At 41.3% G+C, this 12,234-nt stretch overlaps 1 protein-coding gene across 2 annotated transcripts in view; it reads right to left on the bottom strand.

The window, feature by feature from the left end:
• The window catches only part of KIF13B (kinesin family member 13B), a 188,827-nt gene that overhangs the window by 43,470 nt on the left and 133,123 nt on the right, over positions 1-12,234 (bottom strand). For both annotated transcript variants that reach the window (XM_084886371.1, XM_084886372.1), the window contains exons 26-32: positions 11,940-11,969; positions 9,860-9,959; positions 9,178-9,304; positions 8,384-8,439; positions 6,143-6,267; positions 4,687-4,863; positions 1,961-2,053 (exon numbers count right to left, since the gene is read on the bottom strand). In XM_084886371.1, coding sequence (XP_084742497.1) covers positions 1,961-2,053; positions 4,687-4,863; positions 6,143-6,267; positions 8,384-8,439; positions 9,178-9,304; positions 9,860-9,959; positions 11,940-11,969 — 708 coding nt within the window. The remainder of the gene's footprint in view (positions 1-1,960; positions 2,054-4,686; positions 4,864-6,142; positions 6,268-8,383; positions 8,440-9,177; positions 9,305-9,859; positions 9,960-11,939; positions 11,970-12,234) is intronic.

Below are 12,234 nucleotides of genomic sequence, written 5' to 3'. Positions count from 1 at the left end.
GAGAATCATTTTATACTCCTACCAGCAATGAAAGCATTCACGTTGCTAAAACACACACACACACACACACACACACACACACACACAAAGTGAATATGTTTTTTTGTTGTTCTCTGGCCTATGACTACTTCTTGCCACCAAGCCCTCACAGCTTCTGCAATATGGAACACAAAAGGACTTTCTGGGGCTTTTTCATGATGAGAACTAGCTTCTCAAGGGATCTTTTTGTTGTTGTTGTTGTTAATCCTCACCAGAGGATACTTTTCCTATTGCTTTTCAGTGTGGAAAAAGGGAGGAAAGGAGGAGGAGAGAGAGAAACATCGAGGTGAAAGAGACACATGAATTGGTTGCCTCCCACAGGCACCCCAACCTGGGGTGGGGAGTGAACCTGAAACCCAGGTACGTGACCTTGACCAGGGATCAAACCCACTGAGCCACAATGGCCAGGGCTTAAGGGATCTTTTTGTTTTTAAATAAAAAAAATTAACTAATTAATAGTCCTTTCACTGTAGGCTTTAAGATCCACTTTCCCTTTTACTTTATCATCAGAATTTGGCAATGTAAAAATTATGCTTGCCAACTGACGTGTTTAGCTAATTATTAGCAGGTAGCCCAAACACACAAGGTTATATTTCTATTTCAGCTCTTTCCCTCACATTTCTTCCTTTGAAAACCACACCACCTGAAGAATCAAAACACTTTTAAAGAAGATAAGAAAACTAAAAATAGGAGGGGAGAAGTGATGGGGGACAGAAAGATGAAGAGAGGAAGGAAACATGGAGATGGTTCATTATAGCTGTCACTGTTTCTCAACTACACTCAAACCACTTATAGAGTTAAGAAATGAAACAACCAGAAAAACATACAAAACATTCAGTTGCAGAGAATAAACAGCAAGTCTCTAGTTAAACATATAAGTATGCAAAGAGAAATCTATTATGGACCCAAGATTTTGCAGGTAGTCTAACTCTGAAAACAGACTTAACATTTGTTCAGCAGGCTCCAAATTAAATAGTTTAACAGTTAATATTTACTATAAAAGTCTAACACTTTGAAGATCCAGGAAAAACAAGTTACTATTTGACATTATTTGAAAGAAAAAGTGTTTTGCAATACAAGAAATCTCTTCCAAAAACTGCTCTCTGAATTAAAATATATATTGTTCCACCTATTGTTCAGATACTCAACAGGATCAATGAACACACACTAAACCCTCAAATAAAGAGAATGGGGCTGACGTGGGTGGCATGTGAGGCGAGAAGGCGCGCCCCCAGGACTCACGCTTCATGCTCCACTCCTGAGGAAGGAGTCTCACCTCCTCACTCACTCACTGAGTGTCGAGACACTCAGCTTTCAGACACTGAGTGTAGAGAGGGACTGCTCCTCTTTCTCTCTGTCATCGAATCCTTTTTGTAGGCCCCTCATTTCTCCTGCTCATGTCCTGAAGGCCTTCAATACCAGGGGTGCAGTGCCCAGTTAATAACTCTCTCAATCAGGGATTAAACATTGGGAAGCATAAACTGCATCTTCCAGCCAAAACCGGTTTGGCTCAGTGGTAGAGCGTCGGTCTGCGGACTGAAGGATCCCAGGTTCGATTCCGGTCAGGGGCATCTACGTTGGTTGCGGGCACATCCCCGGTAGGGGGTGTGCAAGAGGCAGCTGGTCGATGTTTCTCTCTCATCGATGTTTCTAGCTCTCTATCTCTCTCCCTTCCTCTCTGTAAAAAATCAATAAAATATATTTTAAAAAAAACTGCATCCTCCAATAACCTTCTGTCAGGGACATTTTAAGCCTGATTTGTTTAATTCCTGTGAATATCTCCCTTAGTTCATAAAGAGAAATAATAATAAAATAACAATAGTAACTATAATAATAACACCTTAGATAGGTGGCTTTTCAGGGAGTTATCTCCTTTTACATGTTTATTTTTAGTAAATTCAAATTTCATATGATCATTCACCTCTGGGATATTGGAGACAATCTCAAAAGTCACTCCGCAGCCAGGAATAGAACTTCGATGAGACATCTTTTTTAGGAGACTCTGAGCAAAACCCTAGAAAAACAAAATAGAAGATATGGTTTCCCACCTCAAAAACTGAATTTATATAATCAGAAAAACAGCGTACATGATACTGCATTCACTCCAACCAAAAAGAAAGAGAACATATTCCAATCTATGCAAGTTGAAATCCAAATCACCAAACACAGATTCCTCAACTTTGTCTTAGTACACACAACCCATTTTAGATATTTGTGTGTCAACATGTGTGCTAGGTCCTATACCCAACACATTGAAAGCACAGACCCTAACCTCTGGAAACAGACACTAGGCATCTGGTATAACTCTGCTTATACAGAAATAAGGCTGTTAACTTCTACACAATAAAATGACCTTCTAACTAAGATGTAAGCAAGGACTGGTGACTCTTACACTTTTTTTATTCCAGTACGATAGACATCTTGTACCATGAATATTGACAAGTTCAGGCATTAAATTCTTGACCAAAGCAGGATCGTTATGAAGGATGATTTAAGAGTGCATGGTCATTGTTTATGCTGACTGTGCTCTTTGCAGTTAAGAATTGAACTGTTGAATTAATGCATAGATGACTCATTTAAAGATGCTGCTAAGACTGAACATCCTGTAGAGGTTGAAGAGAGCAAGGATGAGGGCAGAATATAATTGGTGAATTAAGATAAGAAGAAGAGAGAATATTAAACTAACAGAGAACCTTTTTCCTCATGCAAAAAGGGAAGCAGGAAATAAGTGAAAACCCCCCAAAGAAAACAGAAAAATCAAACTGCTTGGTCTTAGGAATACATATTTTCACAAACCTACTGAGTAATTTCTTTCCTATTTAGTAATATTTAGTTAATTTTTAAAAGAGATGTTAAACTTTTAGAATGCAAAGAGACCATTACTTCATCCCTTTACTCTCTTGATTACAGCCTGCCAAGCTGAGCTAGTCCCCCTGGCCAGAGAGGAGCTACAGCTATTTTCTAATGGGTGTGTGTGGGCAGGGGGGGAGGGAGGGAGCGTGTGGGTGCTGCTGTTATCTCCCTTTCTTGTTTTCTATGTCTATGCAATTACTGAAGCTGACTTGCATGTATTAGGCTCCTAAAGAAGTCCCTGTTTTTTCTGTACAGATGTCGTTTTTAGAAATGAAATACCTGTAATTGGGACAAAAACTGTTGTGCCCTAAAATACTACCATTTCATTCAGTATCAACTGGATACTATCAAATCATTTCAACCAGGGGGGGAAATGAGGCAATTGGTGACACCACCATGCACCCTTTCTGTTAAATATCCTGTGGGGCCAGTACCCAGTCAGTCTCGGTTGTACCAGGTTAGTTGCAGTGCTTGGCAACCAGAATCTCTAGTTCTGAAACGGCAAATAACTCTTCAAAATTGTTCCCTAGCGTGTCGATTTTAATCCATCAAGCCTTCCGAGAAAAGGGAGATGAAGAGAAGAGTGAATGGGAGACATACCATATGCATCTCTGGCTAACCCGGCGACCTGGGCTTTATTGATGTTGGATTGCCCAGCTAAAGAGCTGCAATTTTAACAGCGTTACCACCAGTCTTCATTTCAAAGATTGTATCTGTGTGACATTTAGAACTAAAGATTAATTTTTAGGGGTGGCGATTACATCTAGGACTCTGTCAACCATGACTGTGCTCTTTTAAATGAAAAGATTTATTTTCGTCTGTTCTGGTTTTAGTCAGTGTATTGGGAAGGCCTCCAAAGAGTGAGCATAGGCAGTTAAAAAGAATCCCTAGAATCAACCTCCCAAATCCTGTATTTGCAAAATCAATAACGGAAAGAGTTTATATCCACCCAGAAATGTCCTACTAAATGTGGCCTTCATGTGGTACAAGGTCCTTTGTAATCTAGCTGCAACCATGCTGGCCACAGCCTTGGGCTTTGCAGGGCACCTGCTTCTCCAGGTTCCCCAAGCCTACCACACCCTTGCCATCCTCACCACCCCTGCACACGGAACAGCCAACAACTCCTTCCTTGTCTGTAAAAAAGCAGCTCACATGAAACCTGCTCTCTCAGGTCTCCCTTGACGTCCTCAGCCTGAACTCTCCCTTCTGCACCTGTCCTCTCCCACAACATGGTGAGCACCCACATCAGGGCACTGTCACAGGAGAGCAGAGTGACCTGTTTAAACATGGATACATGCCAATGGACACTGTCTCTTTATGGACTGAGACTATTACTTATTCATCTTTTACCCCAAAGCCTAGTAAGAGTCCACATCCCAAATTTATGAATCAGCCAATTCAGAGATGACTGAAAGGAAAGAAAGGTATGGAAAGCAAAGGGTAAGAAGCACAAAGGCTCACTGCAGTGAACCTTCTCATCTTGGAGGACCCAGATGAAAAGTCAAAAACAAGAACGGCAAACTTCACCTGGACAAGGCTCTGTACCACCTGATAAATGGTTGTAAGTTATGCCTATCCAATAATAAAGATCCAATGTAATGATTTACTACTGGCTCAGAGGAAGTCAGGGTAACATGCTCCGGAACGGAAACAAGCTCAGCTACAGGCCAGGAATAGCCCCTTGAAAAGAAGTGTGCGATGCTGCACAGAGCCTGTGGTATAGGAGGCCAGAGTGGTCACTCCACGGCCCTGCCCTGCTTCCAGTCATTTCTTCCACTAGGATGAGTGACTCACCTGCCGGCCATGCACATTGACACAGATTCGCTTGCGCAGCACTAGCTGCATGTCAGCTGGATGACTGAGCCCGACCGTCACCCGCACAATCAGAAACAGTCGCTCATCCGCAGGGGTGCCTTTGCTGAGCTGAGGACAACTGTGCACTGCGGAGTCCCACGAAGCTTCCGCTTTCACCTGCAGAGGAGACAGAAAGAACATGCTTTTTCCCTTCTTCTCCTAAGAGCAGGAAACTCACAAAGAGACCCTTTGGCTTGGGCTGAGGTGGAACGCGCCGGTCGTGAGGGAGTCTACTAAGAGCCCTGACCTGAAGACTGTGGAGTATGAGGGTGTGGCCCTGACCACCCTCGGCTGGGAATACAGAGCAGAATGTTCTCTGCTGGATGGATTTGAATTTTATTATTATTATTATTATTTTTAATGCTCACCTGCCAGCCATGAACATTAAAAGTTTTTGGAAATTCAGTTCAAATTCAGGTTTTCATCTAGATTCATCAACTGTTAACACTGGCCACTTTTCCTTTCCCTCTTCTTCAACCACATACACACAGTTATTAATTTTTGCTGAATTGCTTTAGAGAAAGTTATAGACATATAACTCTATATCCCTAAATACTTTAGCAATTATTATCTAAGAACAAGGGCATCCAATGACTTCCTGAATATTATCATATTCAGAAAATTTCACATTGATGCAGTACTATGACATAAGAGTCCATACTCAAATTTTCCCATTGTTCCAAACCAGGATCATAAACTACATTTAGCTGTCATGGTCCCTTTATTCTACTTTAATCTGAAATGGTGCCCCAGTCTTTCTTTATCATGCATGACACTGACCTACGATAGAAGGGCCCGGCGTCTGTTACAAAGTGTGCCACAGTTGGGTTATCTGATTGCTTCCTCCTGTCAGACCCAGGTTGTGCATCGTAGGCCATGTGTCCTTCAAGCACCACATCAACTTCCCTTCCTTAAAATATTTTATAATTTTCCTAATATACTCCAAAGTTTTAAATGAACCCCCACTGTATACCCATCACTCGAATTCAAACATTATTAGGATTTTACCACATTGGATTCATTGATTCTCTCCTCACTCTACCTTTTTTAGAAAGTATTAACTGAAGAATTTCAAAGCAAATCCCAGGTATGGTATCACTTTACCTCTTCACTTCAGCAGCATTTCCCTAGAGAGTAGGCCCTGCAGACCTGTACAATGAACACTAACACACAGCCTTCACCAGGAGAGGAAGTAAGTGGTGTGTGGACTAATCTGATGATCCACTCCTTCTGGAAGTGGTTCCATTCTTTTTGGAAGCCATAATGAAAAGTTTCCATTTAACATTTCTAGAGAAATGTTAGCACTGAAATAACCTTGCTGGCTGTTTCAAAAGGCTCAGGGAAAGGTTAAGGAAACTACTTCTCATCCTGTCCTCCTGAGTTATGTTTCACTTACCTCTCTATCATGGTGTTTGACAATCTGCAGTTCAAAGAACTCATCCTCCTCTTCCCCAGTGAGGGTAGCATCCCATCCACCAGGTTCTGGGTCATCAAGGTTATCCTGAGAGCTGAAATCATCCGCTAAAAGCAAGAAAGTTCCATTATGTACAAAGATCATTTTAAAGGATAACCCCTACCAGTTAAATTTCAATGTGCTTGGTATTAAAATTCCTCTGCCTCAAATTTCATTTCCTTTGGCTCTAAAATCTTACATGACAAGGATGATGACCATTAAATAGTTCACAGATCTTAGAGATGAAAAGTGCCTCAAGAAATTATCTTACCCAATCTCCTACCTTTATGCCTTATTTTACATAAAATGCAACTGAAGCCAAATACCTAAGAGGTTACTCAAGGTCAGTCCATAAATGTTAATGATAAGATTATAACCCAAATTCTCTGAGAGTGCACTGACAAAAGTAGAAGCAAGAATGATTCCTATTATCTGACAGCTGAGTTCATTAAAAGAATCAATTGGCTACCAGAACTAGGAACTGTAGGGGTTTCTAGTTCCTGAAGCCAATTATATAATACTAGAGGCCTAGTGCATGGATTCATGCACTGGTGGTGACCCTTGGCATAGCCTGCAGGGTTCGGGCCAAAACGAGCAGTTCAGCACCTACTGCTGCTCCTGCCTGCCACTCCTGCTCATTCTGGCCCTGCTGTGCCTGGAGCTACCACCGCTCACAGCTCAGTAGGCTCGCTGCTGCTCCGCTGTGGTCTCGGGGCTGCAGCAGCCAGCTGTGAGCCCTGCATCTGGCACCTGTTGGTCAGCTGAGTGGTGCTCCCAATGTGAGAGCAGCTCCTTCATTGAGCATCTGTCCCCTGATGGTCAGTGTGTGTCATAGCAACCAGTCTACCAGTTGTTCAGTCACTTAGGCTTTTATATATATAGATAGAGTCCATACTCAAATTTTTCCATTGTTCCAATCCAGGATCAAAAACTACATTGAGCTGTCACTGTTCCTTTGGTCACTCAGTTCCAAACCTGTCCTTCTAACTCTTTGTCCATAAGCTGTAAGTAGGTATCAAATGTATATTTTTAGTATGTGGCATAGGCAGATCAAGAATGGGCATAAGGCTGAACAAGTTCCTGATATGTCTAGGAATATCCATACTAACAGGTCTTCTTTAGGCTTAGTTTTCTCTCTCTCTCTCTCTCTCTCTCTTTCTCTCTCTCTCTCTCTCTCACACACACACACACACACACACACACACACACACACACATACTCTCATACACACACACAGCTCACCTATTCACCTATCCAGGAACTCAGCATAAGACTAGGCCAGAGTCACCTTTAGGTTCAAGGCTCAAGAGAACAAGGTAGAAGAAAGTGTTGCAGCAATACGTTAAAACCCTATCAGGTGGACAGACAGTGGAAGTGGTTAAGTCCTCTTTCAAACTCTGTGTGTATATGAAACTCTCCCATGTGTCTAAATAAGCTAACCAGCATAAGATATGAAAAACCTCAGATATCATAACTCACTTCCAGCTCAGTGAAAGGAAGGCCCTGGGGACATCCCATCTTGCCATTTAACATAGTTAATTTTAATACACAATTCTTCTGCACATGTTTTAGAAATTCAACTGCTGACTTTAACTTATTTTTTAAATCTACATCTTCATTTTTATTTTCCTTTTCAGATAGAGTATATATAAAATGTACCACACCCAAAATATTTTTACATGACCATAAAATGTAAAAAAAAAGACATTAAAAAAATAAGCAAAGTAGGGATGAATGACGTAAGAACTCACAGAAAAAGTGATAATTTTAGTAGGCAATGTTAAGGAAGCACCAGATAAAAGAAAACAGGCTACATAAGCAATCACTAGTCATTAGTCCCTTCCAGAGAGAAGCCTTTTCTAAGAATTCTCCTTTAATTTTAAGTGCAGGAAAACATGACTACCTTCCTAAACTGAGGAAAGAACAAAGCATGCACACAGCAGTGTGGGCTATAGAATGAAACGTGAGAACACATCATGATGAAATATACCTATCACAGTTACATAAATACTACTCTTTCAGAAAGTTCATTCTTGGTCAAGTATCAAGTCCTTTGGCACACATAAAGTGAACCTGAACCTTAGGACTACAGAATTGCCCAACTGCATCCTTTGTTACAATATGAGTGTTACATGGATAGTAATGCGTCAGAGGTAAGCCTTCCAAAAGCACCTCCTAACTTACCATTTAAGTCAAGGAATATAACAGGAATGTGTGTTTCCATCCCAGGAACTGGGGTCCTAAAACATAATGAACAAATAGCATCTCAAATAAAGCAGACAGTCTCAGCAGCACGGACATGGTGCCACAGCCTTAATCACAGCCAGCCAGCAATAACTGTGGGTTTGCTGTAATAAACATCAGATGCCACAGAGCCCTGGCGGTAAGTGCTGCCTCTCTTCTCGGGTGCTCTCGGGTGTAATTATCATGTGCTCTGAAATTAGAACTCCATCTTCTAAGACGCATATACCTGTTTATAAATGAGGCTTCCTTGTTTAAAGTTACTTTCTTATAAAATTATATACCTAAGGGCCCCATATGGCTTCATTTACTATTTTTAATTTCTATAAAGTGGCACAGAAATCTGCTGACAGTACAGTTTTCACAAGCGCCAAAACTAAAAACTCCTAGAGATGCAATTTTATGATGACCAAATGGTCTTTTAAGGGAATGACCCAAGTAATTAACATATTAACTATTTTTTTTAAATGCTAAGTGCACTGATACTAAATATTGATTTAGATTCTCAGAAATCTTAATTAGTTGAGCCCATAACAATATTATTTAATAAAACAATTTTAGGCCATAGTTATTCCAACTCATGAAAATAATTTAAACACTTCCTCTAATTCAAACAACTGTTCCCCCATATGCTGCAATGAGCCTGCCATTAATTAAAGCGTAGGCAAAATTCCTACAGAAAGCAGTTGGCTTAGTGAGCATCCAGAACTTTAGGAGACATGTGGCAGCATGCATACCATTCTGCTGGGGCCCCTGGAATCCCACTGCCGGCGGAGGGGACCATGACCGCATTCCTCTCCTCAGTTAGAGTCAACCTCATCTCTAGAAGTTGAGCTTCACGGTCAGCATCATCCTCTGTTTTATCTAAAACATCAGGAATGAGGATCAGACAGGGCTATTTCACTTGCTAGTTACACTTTTGACCTGTGTATCAACAGGATTTGTCTATATTTCAGTTACTTGTTGATGAGGGTTCACTAGAAACTTATAACTTCCTGAATTCATGATAAAAAAAAAATTATGATAAAAAAAACTATAAGCTAGCAAGGCTGGTGTACTCTTACAGAGGCCATACCCAATTCGTGGAAGGCCTACAATGGAAGAGCTCAAGAATAATTTCTTCCAGAGTTAGAAGATTTAAGTACTTTGGACAAGAAGTCAAGAAATGTTAGCGAGTTCCCTGAAGTTATTTTTGAGGGACAAAGTTTATTTTGTGTACCATATTTTCTCTTTCTCTGGTGGGGGCCAAGGGAGACCTGTGCAGAGACATCACTCGAATTACATAAATGTTCTTCGGAAAGGCTATGACACAAATAACATTCCTATGCTCTTGCCATCCCCATAACTGATGTGATCATTTACTTCTAATTTGCGTGGCTACAAATGGGGGGAGAGAAATATTCAATGTGCTTTTCCTACCATGTTTACTGACAAGCTTCTGCAGTTGTTGATCTAAGTACTCCTGACGTTTTGTTAACGCATTTAGCCATTTTCTACGTAGTCTCTCTAAATCCCGATCCTGGAAGAAAACAAGGGAAACGACAGCAAATATAATGTGTAGGCGATATATCTAAAACCGATGCTCTATCTTACCTTATTCTAATGTGTTTCAAAAATGTTAAGTATCCTATATTATAAAAGGCTAATATGCAAATTATCTTCTTGACAGGGAGTTTGACCAGGGGGCGGGGCCAGCCAGCCAAACACCCATGACTGCTCCCACCAGCTGGCCCAGCCCAATTGGAGTAGGCTGGCTGGACCCCACCCATGCACAAATTCATGCACCAGCGTCTAGTTATATTGGGGCCGATGGGAGGGAGCAATTGGGGGAGAAGGGCTGCAGATTGGCTGTGGGAGTTTTACTAGCAGGGAGCAGCTCCTGCATTGAGCATCTACCCCCTGGTGGTCAGTGAGCATCATAGAGACTGGTCAACCCATTGTTCCAGCCATTCTGGTTGCAACAGTCACTTAGGCTTTTATATATACAGATGTCTATTATCATCACTAGTTGGCTCCAGCCATTATTCAGAATAGTAACTTTCAGAAATTAAAGCATCATTGTTCTAGAGCACATGTGTCAAACACAAGGCCCGCGGGCCAAATCCAGCCCGCCAGGCCTTGCAATGTGGCCCGCACCGCGCTGTCATCACTGCACTCCGCTGTCAGTTTATGACATTGTCAGTTTATGACTGTTCAGTAAACCATTCGGCCCGCGATTTAGGCTGGATTTTAGATTTTGGCCCCTTCTCTGATTGAGTTCGACACCCCTATTCTAGAGTAAGATTTTCTGAAAAGCTACCCTGATATCCAGAACCAGTTTTTTTTCTATTGGCTCAAAGTGCAGAACTCCAAGCACTCACAAGTAAGATCTTCTCCAAAGTCTCAGGGTTGGATAAAAATTACAAATGCTATCAATAACCTTTGTATTTATATTCTTTGGGACCACTGTAAGATTTCTTCAAAGTTCTTCACTACAGACTTCAACATGTTTCTCTCCCTTGGTTTGGTGGAAGGAGGGGAGTGGGAACAGGGGCATTATCAACAGCCAAACAATTCTGCCAGTCGACACCTGACTATAGACAATCTCACCTCTTTTCCTTTTGTAAAAAAGGTACAGGACTGGGCAGATCAGTGGAATGCTGTGGATATGGTGTGTATCTGGATTTCACTAAGGCACTTAACCAAATAGCTCATGACATTCGTGTGGACATGATGGAGAAATATACAATGAGTCTACTTGAATGAGATCAGAAATGGCTGAAATATCACATACAAGGAACAGTGATTGATGAAATAATGTCAGTTTCAAAGAAGTCTCTATTGTTGTGCCATAGGACTCTGTATTTAACCCTCTCTGATACAATATTTTTATCAGTGACTTATATAGGAAGGCAGACACTTTTATCAAATTAGAATGATGCAAAACCAGGAGAGTGACTACACTGGATGACATAATCAGGATCCAAAGAGCTCTGAGAGTCCTAACAAGACTAACAAGATAAAACTTAACAGACATAAACAGAATTTTACAGGAGATTAGGAAAAGGGGAAGGGCAGGAGGAGATACAAAACTAAATCCATATGACTCCATGAAGTGGAAGAAGCAAGACCTGGCTTAAAGTAAGGCAAATATCTAGAAGTAGGTCTTGATGGAAGAGCAGTATGACACAGCTGTTATCGGAAAAGGGGTGGGTGAGTCCATGCAAGGACAGAACAAATAAGGAAGAGAATTTGCAGAAATAGATTTGTAGGAAACCTGGGTGGGGAGCACCAGGTTAGGAAAAGGATAAAGGTCACAAATGATTTCCCAACCTAAACAGACTGTATGGCTTTACAGTCTATGACACACTGATTCTTCCCTACTGTATTAATCTGAGGAAAGGCGATATTTGAATAAAAATTAATTGTGTAATTATAATATTAAGTAACAGTATAGCAAGACTCAGGAATGGGTACTTTAATCAAACTTATGTGATGAGGCTAACAGGTGCTTCATTACCTGATAGCTATCCATGTCTTCCTCTTCCTCCTAAAAGAAAAAAAATACATTATGCAGAACCAAAACAATTATCTAAGCATCAGGCAATGCTAAACAACCTGAATCTTTCCCCAGACTTCCTATTTTCTAATTTAGAGGAAGGGAGAGAGATAGAGAGCCAGAAACGTCGATGAGAGAGAAACATCGACCAGCCGCCTCCTGCACACCCTCCACCGGGGATGTGCCCGCAACCAACGTACATGTCCTTGACCGGAATCGAACCCGGGACCTTTCAGTCTGCAGTCCGATGCTCTAC

The sequence above is a fragment of the Pipistrellus hanaki genome, assembly GCF_964339955.1.
Source record: "Pipistrellus hanaki genome assembly, chromosome: 5".
Classification (NCBI taxonomy): domain Eukaryota; kingdom Metazoa; phylum Chordata; class Mammalia; order Chiroptera; family Vespertilionidae; genus Pipistrellus; species Pipistrellus hanaki.
This window is presented reverse-complemented; position numbering and strand designations above follow the sequence as displayed.